The sequence below is a fragment of the Dendrobates tinctorius genome, unplaced genomic scaffold, assembly GCF_039654945.1.
Source record: "Dendrobates tinctorius isolate UK_male_01 unplaced genomic scaffold, ASM3965494v1 ptg000083l, whole genome shotgun sequence".
NCBI lineage: Eukaryota > Metazoa > Chordata > Amphibia > Anura > Dendrobatidae > Dendrobates > Dendrobates tinctorius.
The window spans coordinates 38,267,818-38,293,885 of NW_027361751.1; the positions used below are offsets into that span (position 1 = coordinate 38,267,818).

At 47.7% G+C, this 26,068-nt stretch overlaps 1 protein-coding gene across 1 annotated transcript in view; it reads left to right on the forward strand.

Moving 5' to 3' along the window:
- The window catches only part of CCDC152 (coiled-coil domain containing 152), a 102,447-nt gene that overhangs the window by 43,925 nt on the left and 32,454 nt on the right, over positions 1-26,068 (forward strand). The window contains exon 5 of the mRNA XM_073584346.1: positions 2,005-2,107. Within this exon, the coding sequence (XP_073440447.1) occupies positions 2,005-2,107 (103 nt within the window). The remainder of the gene's footprint in view (positions 1-2,004; positions 2,108-26,068) is intronic.

The following is a 26,068-nucleotide window of genomic DNA, read 5'->3' on the forward strand; positions in this document are numbered from 1 at the left end:
GCCAACAGCAGGCACAGAATCCCCACGTCCTATCCCTGCAGAATCCCCACGTCCTCTCCCTGCTGAAACTCCACGCCCACGTGCCTTACTCCCTGCTTTCTTCATCTTGCTAGACTGAGAAAGATAGGCAGAAAAGTACAGAGGGGGGCCTTAGTATGCTTATTCCTGAACAGCTGGTTACAGGTATAAGAAACACTAATTTTATGAAGTGTGTGTGTCGACTACACTTTAATGGGAGCTAATGTGGCCTACACAACTTTCAAATGTAGTGTTTGGTGAACTTTGTTGTTTTTTTTTTGGGGGGGGAACTTAAATGATGTGACCAAAGATTTGAAAGTGAGAGTATCACCAACTTTATGGAGCTATTAAAATGCAGGCAGGTAACCTACAATGCGAAAGATGAGGCTCCAAAAAAATTGGGTAATACTAATCTGGCTGCAGCTGAAGGGCACAAGCTAGAAAAAAGGCTCCTCTATCTACTCCTATATAGTGTTTGCAACCAACCAATGTAGATGGATATGGATGGATAGACATTAATAGGAGAAGAAAAAATGAGCTGCAATTAAAGAAAAATATGTGTGAGGCAGTGACGCACGCTGAGCAGCCTACAACCAGTCGTAGCTGCAGGACACACTACTCAGCGTGAGCTGCACTCACACAGTCAGAGACCTCTCAGACAGCCGTGAACAGTGCAGCTAAGTGGGCACTAGCACTGAAAGGCTGCAGAAAGGCTCCGCTGTGTACTCCTAGAGTGTTTGCAACCACCGTATATGGATACGGATGGATGCACACTAATAGGAGAAAAAATGAGCTGCAATAAAAGAAAAATGTGTGAGGCAGTGACACGCTGAGCGGCCTACAACCAGACGTAGCTGCAGGACACACTACTCAGCGTGAGCTGCACTCACACAGTCAGAGACCTCTCAGACAGCCGTGAACAGTGCAGCTAAGTGGGCACTAGCACTGAAAGGCTGCAGAAAGGCTCCGCTGTCTACTACTAGTGTTTGCAACCAACGTATATGGATACGGATGGAAGCACACTAGATAGAATTTTTTAAAAATAAGCAGCTCAAAAAGAAAAATATGTATGAGGCAGCAGTGAGGCATGCTGGGCGGCCTACAACCAGACGTGGCTGCAGGACCCACTCCACAGCGTGAGCTGCACTCACACAGCCCTTGCAGACAGCTGTGAACACTGCTGCTAGGGAAAAGCAATCTACAGTGGTGGTTTATGTAGCCTGGGTAAAGCACAATATTGTTTTGCAAATCGCTATTTCTAACTGTCCCTTATAGTCTTCAACAGCAGCCTGTCCCTAACTGAATTCACAGCAGAGTGACCAGAAATGGCGGCGGCAGTGGCGTTTATAATGCATCATGACATCATTTCAGCAGCCAATCACAGCCATGCCAATAGTTAACATGCCTACATGCCTAACAGGATGTGCCCACACTTCTGAGGATTCCCATTGGCTGAATCAAAGCGAGTGGGCTGATAGCATTATGGGACCTTCCGATTCCGGTATCCGATATGAAAAAAGTATCGGAAGTCAGTATCGGAATTCCGATACAGCTAATATCGGCCGATACCCGATACTTGCGGTATCGGAAAGCTCAACACTAGTCAGAGTGCAATACGATTTTTTTCTCGCATTGCACTCATCCGATTTATACTCTGAGAGCGAAACCTAACTCTTTCATGGCCAGAATGTTTTTGGGTTCAATGCCCAAATCAAAATATCATGTTTTAGAGTAATGCTTTATTAAAGGATCTCTTGATTATCATTTTACTACCATAATTAATAATTTTTTCATCACAAAAGGGGCTATTTTTCTTCTTTTTTTTCAGATAAATCTATATTTTGTAAATCTTATGTTGGTAAAACGTAGCAGAAAACGACACTTTTCTTACACTCTTTTCTGAACCAGTTGCTTTATTCAATAATAAGCAAAGGATGCTTTACTGTATGTAATTAGCAATTTTAGGCTTATGCTCTTTTTTTGCAGGAATATAAGAAAAAATTAGACTCACTACTGGATGACATGAAAACAAAAGAGGAAAATTACAAGATTCACTTGCAGCAGGTCCAGTGTGAAATGGAGGAGAAATGTGGGTTTAACAATACAGTTCATTATTAAATAATGTTTTGGGTTTTTTTAGAAACTGATGGTCTCCAAGATCTGAGGTCGTGGTCCCAATTGTTAATTAAAATAAGTGACGAATACTTCAATGCCATGTTATATAACCTTAACTGATGATGACACCCATAAATAATTCACATCGTTTGCCGCGCCGTTCTGCTGCATATATTTACAGCTGCTATTTATTTATAATGAAATGTATGACAAGCATCAGAATGGAGAGAACATCGTGTTTATCCTGTTATAATAATATAGTATGTTCTTTGAGCTTTGAAACAAATGCACTCTAGTCATACGTCAGAAAGAGGAATTAAAATTCCCCCCAAAATTCAAGAATTCACACAGCAAAAAAAATGCGACAATATTTTCCTGCCCAGGTCACAGAGCTAATGCATTATCAGTAGAGTTGAGCGAAACGGGTCGAAAAAATTCAAAAGTCGCCGACTTTTGGCAAAGTCGGGTTTCATGAAACGAAACACGACCCTAGGATGAGGTCGGCCACGAGGTCGGCGACTTACGTGCCAAAGTCGCGTTTCAAAAGTTTGTTTTGCACTCTTTTTCAGCCAATCAGGATCCACGGACACTGTGGGCAACGTGATGACCTAGGCACGGGTCACCACCATCTTTCAGAAGGGCATGCAAGTGATTGGCTTGCTTTGGTGGGCGTCACAGGGGGTATAAAAGGGCGTGCATGCCGACCGCCATCTTACTTCTGCCGATCTTCGTATAGGGAGAGGTTGCTGCTGATTCTGTAGGGAGAGCGTTAGGCAGGGAAGAAGACAAAAAAACTGCTTCTGCTGCTAGCGATTTGGCCTGCACAACACACAAGTCACTGTGTGTGCAGTGCAAGGGGAGGCAATATTGTGGTGTATCAGTGGTGTTGGTTGTTGGGCTGCCTTTTAAGGCTTCCTGACACGCTGGCATTGCTGTTTACCCACTGCTCCGCAAACTGCTTTTTTAAAAGCAATCCAATCTCCCTTATCCTCTAGTCACTTTTGTCACAGCTGTGCAATCGAGCCTGTCACATAGCGCTCAGATATCAGTGGGCCTCACACAATCCACAAGTGTCCAGTGTCCAAAAGTGTGCGCAGAGATTCAAAATCTCCATTATCCTCTCGTCACTTTGGTCACAGGCAGCTGTGCCATCGAGCGTGTCACATAGCGCTCAGATATCAGTGGGCCTCACACAATCCACAAGTGTCCAGCGTCCAAAAGTGTGCGCAGAGATTCAAAATCTCCATTATCCTCTCGTCACTTTGGTCACAGGCAGCTGTGCCATCGAGCCTGTCACATAGCGCTCAGATATCAGTGGGCCTCACACAATCCACAAGTGTCCAGTGTCCAAAAGTGTGCGCAGAGATTCAAAATCTCCATTATCCTCTCGTCACTTTGGTCACAGGCAGCTGTGCTATCGAGCGTGTCACATAACGCTCAGATATCAGTGGGCCTCACACAATCCACAAGTGTCCAGTGTCCAAAAGTGTGCGCAGAGATTCAAAATCTCCATTATCCTGTCGTCACTTTGGTCACAGCTGTGCCATCGAGCCTGTCACATAGCGCTCAGATATCAGTGGGCCTCACACAATCCACAAGTGTCCAGTGTCCAAAAGTGTGCGCAGAGATTCAAAATCTCCATTATCCTCTCGTCACTTTTGTCACAGGCAGCTGTGCCATCGAGCCTGTCACATAGCGCTCAGATATCAGTGGGCCTCACACAATCCACAAGTGTCCAGTGTCCAAAAGTGTGCGCAGAGATTCAAAATCTCCATTATCCTCTCGTCACTTTGGTCACAGCTGTGCCATCGAGCCTGTCACATAGCGCTCAGATATCAGTGGGCCTCACACAATCCACAAGTGTCCAGTGTCCAAAAGTGTGCGCAGAGATTCAAAATCTCCATTATCCTCTCGTCACTTTGGTCACAGGCAGCTGTGCCATCGAGCGTGTCACATAGCGCTCAGATATCAGTGGGCCTCACACAATCCACAAGTGTCCAGTGTCCAAAAGTGTGTGCAGAGATTCAAAATCTCCATTATCCTCTCGTCACTTTGGTCACAGGCAGCTGTGCCATCGAGCGTGTCACATAGCGCTCAGATATCAGTGGGCCTCACACAATCCACAAGTGTCCAGTGTCCAAAAGTGTGCGCAGAGATTCAAAATCTCCATTATCCTCTCGTCACTTTGGTCACAGGCAGCTGTGCCATCGAGCCTGTCACATAGCGCTCAGATATCAGTGGGCCTCACACAATCCACAAGTGTCCAGTGTCCAAAAGTGTGCGCAGAGATTCAAAATCTCCATTATCCTCTCGTCACTTTGGTCACAGGCAGCTGTGCCATCGAGCCTGTCACATAGCGCTCAGATATCAGTGGGCCTCACACAATCCAAAAGTGTCCACTGTCCACAAGTGTGTGCAGAAATTCTAAATCTCCCCTGTCCTATAGACACCTTGTACCTTGTTTTACATTACTATATAGTTTGTTGGATTTTGTCTACATTTCTACCAAAAATGAGGAAGGCTGGTGGAAGAGGCCGTGGAATTGGGCGGGGGTTGGCAGCTGGTAATGATGGTGTTGGTGGTGGATCTGATGGTAGTGGCAAGAGCAAAATAGGACCGAATGCAGGAGGTGCTGACCCTGCGTCATCGTCTGGCTACATAAGGCCTCGAACGCTTAGTTTTCTAGGAGTTGGCAAACCGCTTTTAAAGCCAGAGCATCAGGAAAAAGTTTTGTCTTACATTGCTGACTCAGCCTCCAGCTCTATCGCCTCCTCTTCTTCAGTTGTAAAAAGTAAAAGCACTGAGTCGTCATTGGAGGCTCATGTTCATGAACCACACCTTTCCTTGTGTCCTTCACCCCAACCAAGATTGAAGGATGACGCAGGCCATACTACTGATTACTCCATGGAGCTGTTTTCACATACCATGCCTGGATTATCAAGTGAAATGGTGAATTACCCAGGCCAAGATGAATCTGACATGGAGTGCACTGATGCACAGCCGCTGATGGATGATTCTGCTGGTACATTCACTCAGAGCACTACATTGTCCTCACAGTGTACAGAGCCAGATTTTGACCCTGATGACACTCAGGTGCCCCTTCCCGCACACTATACCACCATACACGGTGACACAGAGAAAGGTGCACATGACATAGAAGAGGAGGTGATGGATGACCCAGTTGTTGACCCAGATTGGCATCCATTGGGGGAAGAGGGTGCTGCTTCCAATAGCTCAGATGAGGAGCATCCACAGCAGACATCGACATCGCAACAGCTGTTATCTGGCAGGCCCGGAGCACTCCAAAGACAGGTTCCAAACATCAAAAGAGTTGCTGGACAGCTTGTCCAGAGGGTCAAAAGATCACAGCGTGCTAGGCCGCAAAATGTCTGCCAAAGTAGGAAGAGTGCAGTGTGGCACTTTTTTTAACAAAATCCTCATGATCAGGCCAAGGTTATCTGTAAGAAGTGCGCAAAGACCTTTAGCCGAGGGAAAAATCTGAAAAATTTGAATACCAGTTGCATGCTTAGACATTTAACCAGCATGCACTTGCAAGCGTGGACACAACACCAAACCTCAAGTGCCACATGTGCAACTGATCACAATGAAGGTAGTCAGCAACGCTACATTGTTTCCCCCACTGTAAGCCCACCGGTTAGCACAGCAGCAAATGTTGAGGTGTCGTTGCAAGACCACAGCAGTCAGGGAATCCCACTGTTATATCAAAGAAAGACTGATTCTAGGCCATCAGAAAGAACACCAACTCCATCACCATCATCAACCCTCTCTCAGTCTGCCCTGTCCACCGCTACTTCCACCATATGCAGCTCTCAAGTCCAGCTCACCCTCCCAGACACTATGAGTAGGTCAAGAAAGTACTCAGTCTCTCATCCGCGTACACTGGGTTTGAACGCCCACATTGCCAAACTAATCTCGTTTGAGATGATGCCCTTTCGGTTGGTGGAAAGCACAGCTTTCCGCGAACTCATGGCCTATGCAGTACCACGCTATGACCTACCCAGTCGCCACTTCTTCTCTCGCAAAGCCATCCCAGCCCTCCACCATCATGTGAAAGACCGCATTGTCCATGCACTCAAGCAGTCAGTGAGCGGAAAGGTGCACCTCACAACTGATGCATGGTCCAGTCGGCATGGCCAGGGCCGTTACGTGTCCATCACTGCGCACTGGGTTAATGTGGTGGATGCAGGGTCCACAGGGGACAGCGGTGGTAGGACAGTGCTGCCTAGCCCACGGTATAGGAAACAGTTGGCTGTAGGCGTTCGACCCTCCTCCTCCTCCTCCAGAAGCGAAAGCTCGTCCACAGAGCGCAGTCGTACGAGCACTCCATCTGCAGCTGCCACTGTTGCACACGATGTGTCCCCCTATCGAGCAGCTAGTGGAAAGCGTCAGCAGGCTGTGTTGCAGATGATGTGTTTGGGCGACAGACACACCGCCGAGGTGCTGGCCGAGTACTTGAAGCGACAAACTGAGTCATGGCTGGGCAGTGTACATCTTGAGGCAGGCAAGGTAGTTAGTGATAACGGCCGTAATTTTGTGGCAGCCATAGCCCTTTCAAAACTCAGCCACATACCTTGCTTGGCTCACACCTTGAACCTGGTGGTGCAGTGCTTCCTCAAAAATTATCCGGAGTTAACAGCCCTGCTCCAGAAGGTGCGAAGACTGTGCGCGCACATCCGCCGGTCGCCTGTACACTCCGTTCGTATGCAGAAGCTGCAGCGATTGCTCCACCTTCCCAACCACCGCCTCATTATCGACATTGCAACAAGGTGGAACTCCACCCTGCACATGGTGGAGCGGCTGTGCGAGCAGAGGCAGGCCATAATGCATTTGTGGGAGGATACACGGCCAGGCACTTTGAGAGCAGACATGGAGTTGACAGGCGTGCAGTGGTCGAAGCTGAAAGACCTTTGTAAAGTCCTTCAGTGTTTTGAGGAATGCACACGGCTGGTAAGCGCAGACGACGCCATCCTAAGCATGAGCATCCCACTTATGCGTCTGCTCATGCAAACTTTGACGCACCTTAAGGAGCAGGCGTCTGCAGCCAATGTTGATGAGGAGGAAAAGGAGGAGGGAATCCTTGATGACATTCAGCCATTGTCTGCTCAGGGACCTCTCCTGGACGAGGTGGAGGAAGAAGAGGAGGAGGAGGAGGATGATGGGGATGATTACTTAGGGGAGGAGGATGCATCTCGTGGGGCAAGTGAAAATGTTGGCGTGGCAAGGTCTGGTACAGGGTTTGTGCGTGACTGGAGGGATGTGGATTTGCCAGAAAGTGCTCCTCCACCCAGCACTCGCAGTGCATCATTGACACCGGGAACATTGGCCCACATGTCAGATTATGCCTTGCGGATCCTAAAAAGGGACCCCCGCATTGCCAAAATGATGAACGATGATGACTACTGGTTGGCCAGCATCCTGGATCCACGCTATAAAGGCAAATTACAAAACATCATGCCACAGGAGAACCTTGACCTAATATTGGCTAATAAACAAGCAACTCTGGTAAATCGGTTGCTTGAGGCATTCCCAGCACACAGCAGCGGTGATGGTTCTCACACGAGCCGTACGGGCCGGGGGCAGCTTGGCAGAGGTGTTCGTGGTGCACACAGCAGAAGTGGCATTGGAGACAGGGGTTTCATGACAATGTTGTGGACTGATTTTTCAAATACCGCTCACACAACTGGTAATACTGCATCGATGGAAAGTGACAGGAGACAGCAGTTGTCAACTATGGTTACAAACTACTTTTCCTCCCATATCGATGTTCTCCCACACAGGTCATTCCCCTTTGACTATTGGGCCGCTAAACTGGACACCTGGCCTGAATTGGCCCAATATGCCTTACAGGAGCTCGCTTGCCCAGCTGCAAGTGTGCTATCGGAAAGAGTCTTCAGTGCAGCTGGATCAATCCTGACAGAAAAAAGGACCCGTCTGTCAACCCAAAATGTGGATGATCTAATCTTCATTAAAATGAACCACGCATGGGTTTCCAAGGATTTTGTCCCACCTTCCCCTGATGACACATAGGGTGACAGAAAAATGGCTTGCTTTGGTCCACCTCTTCCTGGTACTTCACCTATTTCGCCTTTTGCATCAGCTGAATGTCCAACATCAACATATGCCACTTTCTAAAACTCCCTAACTGTGCTGCCTCCCCCCCCATGGCCGGGGTCACCACCTACCGCACGACACCGTGCGAGTGCCGTTGCCCTGGACAGGTGGGTAGGCCGACTCTTGGGCGCGGGCACTGGCACAGGGTCCCTCATAGTGCAATCAAGTGTCTCTGATGGTGGTGGTGCACACCCGCCGTCAGACACACCGCTGTACTATGAGGGTCCCAGTGCCAGTACCGACGCCCACGAGTGGGCCCCCCTTGCTTGGGCAGGGCCCCAGCATTTGCAATCTTTACCTCTCCCTGCTCCTCCGCTGTGTAATCTGGGCCGTCAAATCCATACTGTGCCTGACACCGTCTGAGCCTGCCTCCTGAGACATATATTTTGAATGTGTACGCTATCCATACATGTTATCCGGGGATACGGTACCCTTTCTAACCTTTGTGCAATCACGTGCAATCCATACTGTGCCTGACACCGTCTGAGCCTGCCTCCTGAGACATATATTTTGAATGTGTACGCTATCCATACATGTTATCCAGGGATACGGTACCCTTTCTAACCTTTGTGCAATCACGTGCAATCCATACTGGGCCTGACACCGTCTGAGCCTGCCTCCTGAGACATATATTTTGAATGTGTACGCTATCCATACATGTTATCCAGGGATACGGTACCCTTTCTAACCTTTGTGCAATCACGTGCAATCCATACTGGGCCTAACACCGTCTGAGCCTGCCTCCTGAGACATATATTTTGAATGTGTACGCTATCCATACATGTTATCCGGGGATACGGTACCCTTTCTAACCTTTGTGCAATCACGTGCAATCCATACTGGGCCTAACACCGTCTGAGCCTGCCTCCTGATACATATATTTTGAATGTGTACGCTATCCATACATGTTATCCGGGGATACGGTACCCTTTCTAACCTTTGTGCAATCACGTGCAATCCATACTGGGCCTAACACCGTCTGAGCCTGCCTCCTGAGACATATATTTTGAATGTGTACGCTATCCATACATGTTATCCGGGGATACGGTACCCTTTCTAACCTTTGTGCAATCACGTGCAATCCATACTGTGCCTGACACCGTCTGAGCCTGCCTCCTGAGACATATATTTTGAATGTGTACGCTATCCATACATGTTATCCAGGGATACGGTACCCTTTCTAACCTTTGTGCAATCACGTGCAATCCATACTGGGCCTAACACCGTCTGAGCCTGCCTCCTGAGACATATATTTTGAATGTGTACGCTATCCATACATGTTATCCGGGGATACGGTACCCTTTCTAACCTTTGTGCAATCACGTGCAATCCATACTGGGCCTAACACCGTCTGAGCCTGCCTCCTGAGACATATATTTTGAATGTGTACGCTATCCATACATGTTATCCGGGGATACGGTACCCTTTCTAACCTTTGTGCAATCACGTGCAATCCATACTGTGCCTGACACCGTCTGAGCCTGCCTCCTGAGACATATATTTTGAATGTGTACGCTATCCATACATGTTATCCAGGGATACGGTACCCTTTCTAACCTTTGTGCAATCACGTGCAATCCATACTGGGCCTAACACCGTCTGAGCCTGCCTCCTGAGACATATATTTTGAATGTGTACGCTATCCATACATGTTATCCGGGGATACGGTACCCTTTCTAACCTTTGTGCAATCACGTGCAATCCATACTGGGCCTAACACCGTCTGAGCCTGCCTCCTGAGACATATATTTTGAATGTGTACGCTATCCATACATGTTATCCGGGGATACGGTACCCTTTCTAACCTTTGTGCAATCACGTGCAATCCATACTGTGCCTGACACCGTCTGAGCCTGCCTCCTGAGACATATATTTTGAATGTGTACGCTATCCATACATGTTATCCAGGGATACGGTACCCTTTCTAACCTTTGTGCAATCACGTGCAATCCATACTGGGCCTGACACCGTCTGAGCCTGCCTCCTGAGACATATATTTTGAATGTGTACGCTATCCATACATGTTATCCAGGGATACGGTACCCTTTCTAACCTTTGTGCAATCACGTGCAATCCATACTGGGAGTGAGAACGGCTGGCGAGCTGTTAAGCAAGCTACAGCACCTGTCCAGACAAGTACAGGGATTCCCTAGCGAGGAGACTTATTTGATTGTTTTCAATGTTGGGACAGCAATTTTTGGGGAGCACTATACTCTGGAGAATGATAGATGGGGCCCACCATACACTGGAACATTCCAAAGGTGGACATCAGACACTGGAGCAGCATTTACAGGGCCCATTATACACTAGAGCAATAGAAATGGGGCCCATTATGTTTGGAGCATTATTTGGGCCCATAAGACAGTGGAGCTTTATCCATGGGGACCAACATATACTGTAGCATTATGTGGAGCTCATCATATACTGTTTCAAACATTATATGGGACCAATGATTCTGTATGGAGAAATAGATGGGCCTCGTCATGAGATGTAAAAAGTGAGGTATTTTTCATTGTACTATACCGCTATTTATCTGCCGTATCGGAGCATGATGAGTTGTGGTATGTGTTAAAGGGGCGCTCTTTAGCCCAGGGCACATGAAAACCTGCAGCCAGCCCTCCCCCCCCACAACTTTAGCCAAATAACCCCCATTTTTCAGTGCGTAACTTGTATTATGAAGTTAATTAAGGTTGACAAGCTTAAGTAAGAAGAATTGATGCTTTTGGCATTCAAATGGGCACTGTAGGTGTGTTTCCTGTCCTCCTCTCACTGCCGACTTTTATTCCCCATTGACTTACATTGGGTTTCGTGTTTCGGGACGACCCCGACTTTTCCCTATAATCGGACGATCTTGCTCGACCCGACTTTTGGAAAAGTCGGGTTTCACGAAACGAAACGCGACCCTAAAAAACCAAAAGTCGCTCAACTCTAATTATCAGGATGAAGTAAACCTCTTAAAAAGGTCACACAGGTGCAAAATACTGAGAAGACAATCGCTCACAACCTATCAAATTATGGAGGAGGTGATAGCTTAGGCCGGTTTCACACTTGCGCTAAAGGCCGCAGCGTCGGCCTGCGCACGGCCGCCGCTAAGCCCCACCCCCTGCCGCGCCTCCGCTGGTAGCGCCGCCTCCGGGCGCATGACGCTGCATGTGTCATTCGTCCCCTATCTTTATCACTGAGGACACAGGCCGTGCGCAGTATGCGTTTTGGCGGCGCCATGCGTCCTTTTGACGGTGCGCTGACGAGCGCCAAACGCAACCTGTTGCAATTTGGTTGCACTCGGCGCACGGCCAGCGGAGGCGTGGCAGGGGCGGGGCTTAGCGGCGGCCGTGCGCAGGCCGACGCTGCAGCCTTTAACGCAAGTGTGAAACCGGCCTTAGTATTAAAGTGCACACAAAATAGGCTTGAATAGGGCACTGGTGACACACAGGTAGCATCTGCCTTATAGCCTATTTGTGACGCACATACCAGAGGTGTATCTAGGTTTTCTGGCACCCGGGGCAAGAATCCAGGCCCCCCCTCCCCAGCACATATGCGATTTGCACACTTAGTCGCGTGCCAAACACTGACAACGAGTGTATTACCCTCTGTTAGGATTGCCATGCTACAGGGCTCCATTTTACAATTAAAGGGCTTGTTCAGGTTTGTATTTTGCTTTAGCAGAGCTGTGTATGTGTCATTGTAGAAGATATATTTGTTTTGGTGTTTAGTAGCAGAGCTGAATGTGTGTTGATGTAGCAGAGCTTTATAGCAGATGTGTTTTACTGTAAAGTAGCAGAGCTGACTGTGAGTCGATTTAGTAGAGCTGTGGGTGTGTGCACCTGTAGCAGAGCTGTGTGTGTCTGTGCTTGTAGCATGCTGTATGTGTAGCAGAGTTGTGTGCCATTCACAGATCACACTGTGGCCATTTCACAGACAAAACCCAAGGAAAAAACCAAAATGAGCATATACCCTACGGTACATAAATAGTAATAGTACATGTAAATAACATAGGGAACTTAGTTAACACTATTTTGATCAACAAAGCTTAAAAGCCATCCCACCGCAACAAGGTGACTCAATCAGGATGGTATTATCCTGTTTCTAGTATTAAAACCTCACTTTGTATCAGCTGACCTCAATGTAGATAAGGGCAGAGCAGGACGGAGGCCCTGACTGTTCAGAAAACTACCCATGGGAAGCTATATAGATGAAATGCCTATCTCAAAACGTGGGGGAACCTCACCCCTGTTGGCACAAAGAACAATAAACTTCTGCAAAACCAAAAAAAAATGAGCCAGGGCGTAAGTTGGTGTATGTACAATGTGTAGAAGCACGTTCATTTAGCAGATGGGTGTTTTTATGCACAGTAACAGCTGAATGTGAGTCGATGTAGAAGTGCTGTGCGCACCTGTAGTGTGCGGTGTGTGTAGCAGAGTTGGTTGTGTGTGTATGTACTGTGCATGCAGCAGTGTGTGTACACGTGTGCTTCAGAGAGTGTACATACTGTGTGCGCTGTAAAGTTGTATGTCTACAGTATTATGCACATGCTGCAGAGAAACACTAACAGTAGATGTAATACCTAGAGTTGAGCGAAACGGGTCGAAAAAATTCAAAAGTCGCCGACTTTTGGCAAAGTCGGGTTTCATGAAACGAAACCCGACCCTAGGATGAGGTCGGCCACGAGGTCGGCGACTTACGCGCCAAAGTCGCGTTTCAAAAGTTTGTTTTGCGCTCTTTTTCAGCCAATCAGGATCCACGGACACTGTGGGCAACGTGATGACATAGGCACGGGTCACCACCATCTTTCAGAAGGGCATGCAAGTGATTGGCTTGCTTTGGTGGGCGTCACAGGGGGTATAAAAGGGCGTGCACGCCGACCGCCATCTTACTTCTGCCGATCTCAGTATAGGGAGAGGTTGCTGCTGATTCTGTAGGGAGAGCGTTAGGCAGGGAAGAAGACCAAAAAACTGCTTCTGCTGCTAGCGATTTGGCCTGCACAACACACCAGTCACTGTGTGTGCAGTGCAAGGGGAGGCTATATAGTGGTGTATCAGTGGTGTTGGTTGTTGGGCTGCCTTCTAAGGCTTCCTGACAGGCTGGCATTGCTGTTTACCCACTGCTCCGCAAACTGCTTTTTTAAAAGCAATCCAATCTCCCTTATCCTCTAGTCACTTTGGTCACAGCTGTGCCATCGAGCCTGTCACATAGCGCTCAGATATTCATTGGGCCTCACACAATCCAAAAGTGTACAGTGTCCAAAAGTGTGTGCAGAGATTCAAACTCTCACTTATCCTCTAGTCACTTAGGTCACAGCTGTGCCATCGAGCTTGTCACATAGCGCTCAGATATTCATTGGGCCTCACACAATCCAAAAGTGTCCAGTGTCTAAAAGTGTGCAGAGATTCAAACTCTCACTTATCCTCTAGTCACTTAGGTCACAGCTGTGCCATCAAGCTTGTCACATAGCGCTCAGATATTCATTGGGCCTCACATAATCCAAAAGTGTCCAGTGTCCAAAAGTGTGTGCAGAGATTCAAACTCTCACTTATCCTCTAGTCACTTAGGTCACTGTTGTGCCATCGAGCTTGTTACATAGCGCTCAGATATTCATTGGGCCTCACACAATCCAAAAGTGTCCAGTGTCCAAAAGTGTGTGCAGTGATTCAAACTCTCACTTATCCTCTAGTCACTTAGGTCACAGCTGTGCCATCGAGCTTGTCACATAGCGCTCAGATATTCATTGGGCCTCACACAATCCAAAAGTGTCCAGTGTCCAAAAGTGTGTGCAGAGATTCAAAATCTCACTTATTCTCTAGTCACTTAGGTCACAGCTGTGCCATCAAGCCTGTCACATAGCGCTCAGATATTCATTGGGCCTCACACAATCCAAAAGTGTCCAGTGTCCAAAAGTGTGTGCAGAGATTCAAAATCTCACTTATTCTCTAGTCACTTAGGTCACAGCTGTGCCATCGAGCTTGTCACATAGCGCTCAGATATTCATTGGGCCTCACACAATCCAAAAGTGTCCAGTGTCCAAAAGTGTGTGCAGAGATTCAAACTCTCACTTATCCTCTAGTCACTTAGGTCACAGCTGTGCCATCGAGCTTGTCACATAGCGCTCAGATATTCATTGGGCCTCACACAATCCAAAAGTGTCCAGTGTCCAAAAGTGTGTGCAGAGATTCAAAATCTCACTTATTCTCTAGTCACTTAGGTCACAGCTGTGCCATCGAGCTTGTCACATAGCGCTCAGATATTCATTGGGCCTCACACAATCCAAAAGTGTCCAGTGTCCAAAAGTGTGTGCAGAGATTCAAACTCTCACTTATCCTCTAGTCACTTAGGTCACAGCTGTGCCATCGAGCTTGTCACATAGCGCTCAGATATTCATTGGGCCTCACACGATCCAAAAGTGTCCAGTGTCCAAAAGTGTGTGCAGAGATTCAAAATCTCACTTATTCTCTAGTCACTTAGGTCACAGCTGTGTCATCGAGCCTGTCACATAGCGCTCAGATATTCATTGGGCCTCACACAATCCAAAAGTGTCCAGTGTCCAAAAGTGTGTGCAGAGATTCAAAATCTCACTTATTCTCTAGTCACTTAGGTCACAGCTGTGCCATCGAGCTTGTCACATAGCGCTCAGATATTCATTGGGCCTCACACAATCCAAAAGTGTCCAGTGTCCAAAAGTGTGTGCAGAGATTCAAACTCTCACTTATCCTCTAGTCACTTAGGTCACAGCTGTGCCATCGAGCTTGTCACATAGCGCTCAGATATTCATTGTGCCTCACACAATCCAAAAGTGTCCAGTGTCCAAAAGTGTGTGCAGAGATTCAAACTCTCACTTATCCTCTAGTCACTTAGGTCACAGCTGTGCCATCGAGCTTGTCACATAGCGCTCAGATATTCATTGGGCCTCACACAATCCAAAAGTGTCCAGTGTCCAAAAGTGTGTGCAGAGATTCAAACTCTCACTTATCCTCTAGTCACTTAGGTCACAGCTGTGCCATCGAGCTTGTCACATAGCGCTCAGATATTCATTGGGCCTCACACAATCCAAAAGTGTCCAGTGTCCAAAAGTGTGTGCAGAGATTCAAACTCTCACTTATCCTCTAGTCACTTAGGTCACAGCTGTGCCATCGAGCTTGTCACATAGCGCTCAGATATTCATTGGGCCTCACACAATCCAAAAGTGTCCAGTGTCCAAAAGTGTGTGCAGAGATTCAAACTCTCACTTATCCTCTAGTCACTTAGGTCACAGCTGTGCCATCGAGCTTGTCACATAGCGCTCAGATATTCATTGGGCCTCACACAATCCAAAAGTGTCCAGTGTCCAAAAGTGTGTGCAGAGATTCAAACTCTCACTTATCCTCTAGTCACTTAGGTCACAGCTGTGCCATCGAGCTTGTCACATAGCGCTCAGATATTCATTGGGCCTCACACAATCCAAAAGTGTCCAGTGTCCAAAAGTGTGTGCAGAGATTCAAAATCTCACTTATTCTCTAGTCACGTAGGTCACAGCTGTGCCATCGAGCCTGTCACATAGCGCTCAGATATTCATTGGGCCTCACACAATCCAAAAGTGTCCAGTGTCCAAAAGTGTGTGCAGAGATTCAAAATCTCACTTATCCTCTAGTCACTTAGGTCACAGCTGTGCCATCGAGCTTGTCACATAGCGCTCAGATATTCATTGGGCCTCACACAATCCAAAAGTGTCCAGTGTCCAAAAGTGTGTGCAGAGATTCAAACTCTCACTTATCCTCTAGTCACTTAGGTCACAGCTGTGCCATCGAGCTTGTCACATAGCGCTCAGATATTCATTGGGCCTCACACAATCCAAAAGTGTCCAGTGTCCAAAAGTGTGTGCAGAGATTCAAAATCTCACTTATTCTCTAGTCACTTAGGTCACAGCTGTGCCATCGAGCCTGTCACATAGCGCTCAGATATTCATTGGGCCTCACACAATCCAAAAGTGTCCAGTGTCCAAAAGTGTGTGCAGAGATTCAAAATCTCACTTATTCTCTAGTCACTTAGGTCACAGCTGTGCCATCGAGCTTGTCACATAGCGCTCAGATATTCATTGGGCCTCACACAATCCAAAAGTGTCCAGTGTCCAAAAGTGTGTGCAGAGATTCAAACTCTCACTTATCCTCTAGTCACTTAGGTCACAGCTGTGCCATCGAGCTTGTCACATAGCGCTCAGATATTCATTGGGCCTCACACAATCCAAAAGTGTCCAGTGTCCAAAAGTGTGTGCAGAGATTCAAACTCTCACTTATCCTCTAGTCACTTAGGTCACAGCTGTGCCATCGAGCTTGTCACATAGCGCTCAGATATTCATTGGGCCTCACACAATCCAAAAGTGTCCAGTGTCCAAAAGTGTCTGCAGAGATTCAAAATCTCACTTATTCTCTAGTCACTTAGGTCACAGCTGTGCCATCGAGCCTGTCACATAGCACTCAGATATCAGTGGGCCTCACACAATCCAAAAGTGTCCAGTGTCCAAAAGTGTGTGCAGAGATTCAAAATCTCACTTATTCTCTAGTCACTTAGGTCACAGCTGTGCCATCGAGCTTGTCACATAGCGCTCAGATATTCATTGGGCCTCACACAATCCAAAAGTGTCCAGTGTCCAAAAGTGTGTGCAGAGATTCAAACTCTCACTTATCCTCTAGTCACTTAGGTCACAGCTGTGCCATCGAGCTTGTCACATAGCGCTCAGATATTCATTGGGCCTCACACAATCCAAAAGTGTCCAGTGTCCAAAAGTGTGTGCAGAGATTCAAACTCTCACTTATCCTCTAGTCACTTAGGTCACAGCTGTGCCATCGAGCTTGTCACATAGCGCTCAGATATTCATTGGGCCTCACACAATCCAAAAGTATCCAGTGTCCAAAAGTGTGTGCAGAGATTCAAAATCTCACTTATTCTCTAGTCACGTAGGTCACAGCTGTGCCATCGAGCCTGTCACATAGCGCTCAGATATCATTGGGCCTCACACAATCCAAAAGTGTCCAGTGTCCAAAAGTGTGTGCAGAGATTCAAACTCTCACTTATCCTCTAGTCACTTAGGTCACAGCTGTGCCATCGAGCTTGTCACATAGCGCTCAGATATTCATTGGGCCTCACACAATCCAAAAGTGTCCAGTGTCCAAAAGTGTGTGCAGAGATTCAAACTCTCACTTATCCTCTAGTCACTTAGGTCACAGCTGTGCCATCGAGCTTGTCACATAGCGCTCAGATATTCATTGGGCCTCACACAATCCAAAAGTGTCCAGTGTCCAAAAGTGTGTGCAGAGATTCAAAATCTCACTTATTCTCTAGTCACTTAGGTCACAGCTGTGCCATCGAGCCTGTCACATAGCGCTCAGATATCAGTGGGCCTCACACAATCCAAAAGTGTCCAGTGTCCAAAAGTGTGTGCAGAGATTCAAAATCTCACTTATTCTCTAGTCACTTAGGTCACAGCTGTGCCATCGAGCTTGTCACATAGCGCTCAGATATTCATTGGGCCTCACACAATCCAAAAGTGTCCAGTGTCCAAAAGTGTGTGCAGAGATTCAAACTCTCACTTATCCTCTAGTCACTTAGGTCATAGCTGTGCCATCGAGCTTGTCACATAGCGCTCAGATATTCATTGGGCCTCACACAATCCAAAAGTGTCCAGTGTCCAAAAGTGTGTGCAGAGATTCAAAATCTCACTTATTCTCTAGTCACTTAGGTCACAGCTGTGCCATCGAGCCTGTCACATAGCGCTCAGATATTCATTGGGCCTCACACAATCCAAAAGTGTCCAGTGTCCAAAAGTGTGTGCAGAGATTCAAAATCTCACTTATCCTCTAGTCACTTAGGTCACAGCTGTGCCATCGAGCTTGTCACATAGCGCTCAGATATTCATTGGGCCTCACACAATCCAAAAGTGTCCAGTGTCCAAAAGTGTGTGCAGAGATTCAAACTCTCACTTATCCTCTAGTCACTTAGGTCACAGCTGTGCCATCGAGCTTGTCACATAGCGCTCAGATATTCATTGGGCCTCACACAATCCAAAAGTGTCCAGTGTCCAAAAGTGTGTGCAGAGATTCAAAATCTCACTTATTCTCTAGTCACTTAGGTCACAGCTGTGCCATCGAGCCTGTCACATAGCGCTCAGATATCAGTGGGCCTCACACAATCCAAAAGTGTCCAGTGTCCAAAAGTGTTTGCAGAGATTCAAAATCTCACTTATTCTCTAGTCACTTAGGTCACAGCTGTGCCATCGAGCCTGTCACATAGAGCTCAGATATCAGTGGGCCTCACACAATCCAAAAGTGTCCAGTGTCCAAAAGTGTGTGCAGAAATTCAAAATCTCCCCTGTCCTATAGACACCTTGTTTTTCATACTATATAGTTTGTTGGATTTTGTCTACATTTCTACCAAAAATGAGGAAGGCTGGTGGAAGAGGCCGTGGAATTGGGCGGGGGTTGGCAGCTGGTAATGATGGTGTTGGTGGTGGATCTGATGGTAGTGGCAAGAGCAAAATAGGACCGAATGCAGGAGGTGTTGAGCCTGCGTCATCGTCTGGCTACATAAGGCCTCGAACGCTTAGTTTTCTAGGAGTTGGCAAACCGCTTTTAAAGCCAGAGTATCAGGAAAAAGTTTTGTCTTACATTGCTGACTCAGCCTCCAGCTCTATCGCCTCCTCTTCTTCAGTTGTAAAAAGTAAAAGCACTGAGTCGTCATTGGAGGCTCATGTTCATGAACCACACCTTTCCTTGTGTCCTTCACCCCAACCAAGATTGAAGGATGACGCAGGCCATACTACTGATTACTCCATGGAGCTGTTTTCACATACCATGCCTGGATTATCAAGTGAAATGGTGAATTACCCAGGCCAAGATGAATCTGACATGGAGTGCACTGATGCACAGCCGCTGATGGATGATTCTGCTGGTACATTCACTCAGAGCACTACATTGTCCTCGCAGTGTACAGAGCCAGATTCTGACCCTGATGAGACTCAGGTGCCCCTTCCCGCACACTATACCACCATACACGGTGACACAGAGGAAGGTGCACATGACATAGAAGAGGAGGTGATGGATGACCCAGTTGTTGACCCAGATTGGCATCCATTGGGGGAAGAGGGTGCTGCTTCCAATAGCTCAGATGAGGAGCATCCACAGCAGACATCGACATCGCAACAGCTGTTATCTGGCAGGCCCGGAGCACTCCAAAGACAGGTTCCAAACATCAAAAGAGTTGCTGGACAGCTTGTCCAGAGGGTCAAAAGATCACAGCGTGCTAGGCCGCAAAATGTCTGCCAAAGTAGGAAGAGTGCAGTGTGGCACTTTTTTGAACAAAATCCTCATGATCAGGCCAAGGTTATCTGTAAGAAGTGCGCAAAGACCTTTAGCCGAGGGAAAAATCTGAAAAATTTGAATACCAGTTGCATGCTTAGACATTTAACCAGCAATCACTTGCAAGCGTGGACACAACACCAAACCTCAAGTGCCACATGTGCAACTGATCACAACGAAGGTAGTCAGCAACGCTACATTGTTTCCCCCACTGTAAGCCCACCGGTTAGCACAGCAGCAAATGTTGAGGTGTCGTTGCAAGGCCACAGCAGTCAGGGAATCCCACTGTTATATCAACGAAAGACTGATTCTAGGCCATCAGAAAGAACACCAACTCCATCACCATCATCAACCCTCTCTCAGTCTGCCCTGTCCACCGCTACTTCCACCATATGCAGCTCTCAAGTCCAGCTCACCCTCCCAGACACTATGAGTAGGTCAAGAAAGTACTCAGTCTCTCATCCGCGTACACTGGGTTTGAACGCCCACATTGCCAAACTAATCTCGTTTGAGATGATGCCCTTTCGGTTGGTGGAAAGCACAGCTTTCCGCGAACTCATGGCCTATGCAGTACCACGCTATGACCTACCCAGTCGCCGCCACTTCTCTCGCAAAGCCATCCCAGCCCTCCACCATCATGTGAAACACCGCATTGTCCATGCACTCAAGCAGTCAGTGAGCGGAAAGGTGCACCTCACAACTGATGCATGGTCCAGTCGGCATGGCCAGGGCCGTTACGTGTCCATCACTGCGCACTGGGTTAATGTGGTGGATGCAGGGTCCACAGGGGACAGCGGTGGTGGGACAGTGCTGCCTAGCCCACGGTATAGGAAACAATTGGCTGTAGGCGTTCGACCCTCCTCCTCCTCCACCTCCTCCAGAAGCGAAAGCTCGTCCACAGAGCGCAGTCGTACGAGTACTCCATTTGCAGCTGCCACTGTTGCACACGATGTGTCCCCCTATCGAGCAGCTAGTGGAAAGCGTCAGCAGGCTGTGTTGCAGATGATGTGTTTGGGCGACAGACACACCGCCGAGGTGCTGGCCGAGTACTTGAAGCGACAAACTGAGTCATGGCTGGGCAGTGTACATCTTGAGGCAGGCAAGGTAGTTAGTGATAACGGCCGTAATTTTGTGGCAGCCATAGCCCTTTCAAAACTCAGCCACATACCTTGCTTGGCTCACACCTTGAACCTGGTGGTGCAGTGCTTCCTCAAAAATTATCCGGAGTTAACAGCCCTGCTCCAGAAGGTGCGAAGACTGTGCGCGCACATCCGCCGGTCGCCTGTACACTCCGTTCGTATGCAGAAGCTGCAGCGATTGCTCCACCTTCCCAACCACCGCCTCATTATCGACATTGCAACAAGGTGGAACTCCACCCTGCACATGGTGGAGCGGCTGTGCGAGCAGAGGCAGGCCATAATGCATTTGTGGGAGGATACACGGCCAGGCACTTTGAGAGCAGACATGGAGTTGACAGGTGTGCAGTGGTCGAAGCTGAAAGACCTTTGCAAAGTCCTTCAGTGTTTTGAGGAATGCACACGGCTGGTAAGCGCAGACGACGCCATCCTAAGCATGAGCATCCCACTTATGCGTCTGCTCATGCAAACTTTGACGCACCTTAAGGAGCAGGCGTCTGCAGCCAATGTTGATGAGGAGGAAGAGGAGGAGGGAATCCTTGATGACATTCAGCCATTGTCTGCTCAGGGACCTCTCCTGGACGAGGTGGAGGAAGAAGAGGAGGAGGAGGAGGATGATGGGGATGATTACTTAGGGGAGGAGGATGCATCTCGTGGGGCAAGTGAAAATGTTGGCGTGGCAAGGTCTGGTACAGGGTTTGTGCGTGACTGGAGGGATGTGGATTTGCCAGAAAGTGCTCCTCCAACCAGCACTCGCAGTGCATCATTGACACCGGGAACATTGGCCCACATGTCAGATTATGCCTTGCAGATCCTAAAAAGGGACCCCCGCATTGCCAAAATGATGAACGATGACGACTACTGGTTGGCCAGCATCCTGGATCCACGCTATAAAGGCAAATTACAAAACATCATGCCACAGGAGAACCTTGACCTAATATTGGCTAATAAACAAGCAACTCTGGTAAATCGGTTGCTTGAGGCATTCCCAGCACACAGCAGCGGTGATGGTTCTCACACGAGCCGTACGGGCCGGGGGCAGCTTGGCAGAGGTGTTCGTGGTGCACACAGCAGAAGTGGCGTTGGAGACAGGGGTTTCATGACAATGTTGTGGACTGATTTTTCAAATACCGCTCACACAACTGGTAATACTGCATCGATGGAAAGTGACAGGAGACAGCAGTTGTCAACTATGGTAACAAACTACTTTTCCTCCCATATCGATGTTCTCCCACACAGGTCATTCCCCTTTGACTATTGGGCCGCTAAACTGGACACCTGGCCTGAATTGGCCCAATATGCCTTACAGGAGCTCGCTTGCCCAGCTGCAAGTGTGCTATCGGAAAGAGTCTTCAGTGCAGCTGGATCAATCCTGACAGAAAAAAGGACCCGTCTGTCAACCCAAAATGTGGATGATCTAACCTTCATTAAAATGAACCACGCATGGGTTTCCAAGGATTTTGTCCCACCTTCCCCTGATGACACATAGGGTGACAGAAAAATGGCTTGCTTTGGTCCACCTCTTCCTGGTACTTCACCTATTTCGCCTTTTGCATCAGCTGAATGTCCAACATCAACATATGCCACTTTCTAAAACTCCCTAACTGTGCTGCCTCCCCCCCCATGGCCGGGGTCACCACCTACCGCACGACACCGTGCGAGTGCCGTTGCCCTGGACAGGTGGGTAGGCCGACTCTTGGGCGCGGGCACTGGCACAGGGTCCCTCATAGTGCAATCAAGTGTCTCTGACGGTGGTGGTGCACACCCGCCGTCAGACACACCGCTGTACTATGAGGGGCCCAGTGCCAGTACCGACGCCCACGAGTGGGCCCCCCTTGCTTGGGCAGGGCCCCAGCATTTGCAATCTTTACCTCTCCCTGCTCCTCCGCTGTGTAATCTGGGCCGTCAAATCCATACTGTGCCTGACACCGTCTGAGCCTGCCTCCTGAGACATATATTTTGAATGTGTACGCTATCCATACATGTTATCCAGGGATACGGTACCCTTTCTAACCTTTGTGCAATCACGTGCAATCCATACTGGGCCTAACACCGTCTGAGCCTGCCTCATGCTGTATAGACATATATTTTGAATGTGTACGCTATCCATACATGTTATCCAGGGATACAGTACCCTTTCTAACCTTTGTGCAATCACGTGCAATCCATACTGGGCCTAACACCGTCTGATCCTGCCTCATGCTGTATAGACATATATTTTGAATGTGTACGCTATCCATACATGTTATCCGGGGATACGGTACCCTTTCTAACCTTTGTGCATTCACGTGCAATCCATACTGGGCCTAACACCATCTGAGCCTGCCTCCTGAGACATATATTTTGAATGTGTACGCTATCCATACATGTTATCCAGGGATACGGTACCCTTTCTAACCTTTGTGCAATCACTTGCAATCCATACTGGACCTAACACCGTCTGAGCCTGCCTCCTGAGACATATATTTTGAATGTGTACGCTATCCATACATGTTATCCAGGGATACGGTACCCTTTCTAACCTTTGTGCAATCACGTGCAATCCATACTGGGCCTAACACCGTCTGAGCCTGCCTCCTGAGACATATATTTTGAATGTGTACGCTATCCATACATGTTATCCAGGGATACGGTACCCTTTCTAACCTTTGTGCAATCACGTGCAATCCATACTGGGCCTAACACCATCTGAGCCTGCCTCATGCTGTATAGACATATATTTTGAATGTGTACGCTATCCATACATGTTATCCGGGGATACGGTACCCTTTCTAACCTTTGTGCAATCACGTGCAATCCATACTGGGCCTAACACCGTCTGAGCCTGCCTCCTGAGACATATATTTTGAATGTGTACGCTATCCATACATGTTATCCAGGGATACGGTACCCTTTCTAACCTTTGTGCAATCACGTGCAATCCATACTGGGCCTAACACCGTCTGAGCCTGCCTCATGCTGTATAGACATATATTTTGAATGTGTACGCTATCCATACATGTTATCCGGGGATACGGTACCCTTTCTAACCTTTGTGCAATCACGTGCAATCCATACTGGGCCTAACACCGTCTGAGCCTGCCTCCTGAGACATATATTTTGAATGTGTACGCTATCCATACATGTTATCCAGGGATACGGTACCCTTTCTAACCTTTGTGCAATCCATACTGGGCCTAACACCGTCTGAGCCTGCCTCATGCTGTATAGACATATATTTTGAATGTGTACGCTATCCATACATGTTATCCGGGGATACGGTACCCTTTCTAACCTTTGTGCAATCACGTGCAATCCATACTGGGCCTAACACCGTCTGAGCCTGCCTCCTGAGACATATATTTTGAATGTGTACGCTATCCATACATGTTATCCAGGGATACGGTACCCTTTCTAACCTTTGTGCAATCACGTGCAATCCATACTGGGCCTAACACCGTCTGAGCCTGCCTCCTGAGACATATATTTTGAATGCGTACGCTATCCATACATGTTATCCAGGGATACGGTACCCTTTCTAACCTTTGTGCAATCACGTGCAATCCATACTGGGCCTAACACCGTCTGAGCCTGCCTCATGCTGTATAGACATATATTTTGAATGTGTACGCTATCCATACATGTTATCCGGGGATACGGTACCCTTTCTAACCTTTGTGCAATCATGTGCAATCCATACTGGGCCTAACACCGTCTGAGCCTGCCTCATGCTGTATAGACATATATTTTGAATGTGTACGCTATCCATACATGTTATCTGGGGATACGGTACCCTTTCTAACCTTTGTGCAATCACGTGCAATCCATACTGGGCCTAACACCGTCTGAGCCTGCCTCCTGAGACATATATTTTGAATGTGTACGCTATCCATACATGTTATCCAGGGATACGGTACCCTTTCTAACCTTTGTGCAATCACGTGCAATCCATACTGGGCCTAACACCGTCTGAGCCTGCCTCCTGAGACATATATTTTGAATGTGTACGCTATCCATACATGTTATCCAGGGATACGGTACCCTTTCTAACCTTTGTGCAATCACGTGCAATCCATACTGGGCCTAACACCATCTGAGCCTGCCTCCTGAGACATATATTTTGAATGTGTACGCTATCCATACATGTTATCCAGGGATACGGTACCCTTTCTAACCTTTGTACAATCACGTGCAATCCATACTGGGCCTAACACCGTCTGAGCCTGCCTCATGCTGTATAGACATATATTTTGAATGTGTACGCTATCCATATATGTTATCCGATGATACGGTACCCTTTCTAACCTTTGTGCAATCACGTGCAATCCATACTGGGCCTAACACCGTCTGAGCCTGCCTCCTGAGACATATATTTTGAATGTGTACGCTATCCATACATGTTATCTGGGGATACGGTACCCTTTCTCACCTTTGTGCAATCACGTGTAATCCATACTGGGCGTGAGAACGGCTGGCGAGCTGTTAAGCAAGCTACAGCACCTGTCCAGACAAGTACAGGGATTCCCTAGCGAGGAGACTTATTTGATTGTTTTCAATGTTGGGACAGCAATTTTTGGGGAGCACCATACACTGGAACATTCCAAAGGTGGACATCAGACATTGGAGCAGCATTTACAGGGCCCATTATACACTAGAGCATTAGAAATGGGGCCCATTATGTTTGGAGCATTATTTGGGCCCATAAGACAGTGGAGCTTCATCCATGGGGACCAACATATACTGTAGCATTATGTGGAGCTCATCATATACTGTTTCAAACATTATATGGGACCAATGATTCTGTATGGAGAAATAGATGGGCCTCGTCATTTGATGTAAAAAGTGAGGTATTTTTCATTGTACTATACCGCTATTTCTCTGCCGTATCGGAGCATGATGAGTTGTGGTATGTGTTAAAGGGGCGCTCTTTCGCCCAGGGCACATGAAAACCTGGAGCCAGCCCTCCCCCCCCACAGTTTGTAGCCAAATAACCCCCATTTTTCAGTGCGTAACTTGTATTATGAAGTTAATTAAGGTTGACAAGCTTAAGAAAGAAGAATTGATGCTTTTGGCATTCAAATGGGCACTGTAGGTGTGTTTCCTGTCCTCCTCTCACTGCCGACTTTTATTCCCCATTGACTTACATTGGGTTCGTGTTTCGGGACGACCCTGACTTTTCCCTATAATCGGACGATCTTGCTCGACCCGACTTTTGGAAAAGTCGGGTTTCACGAAACGAAACGCGACCCTAAAAAACCAAAAGTCGCTCAACTCTAGTAATACCCCATATTCTACTCCACTGCATTAATATTGACCTCACCACTTCTTTACATCGCAAGGAAAGATTTAAATATGTAAATATGTAAA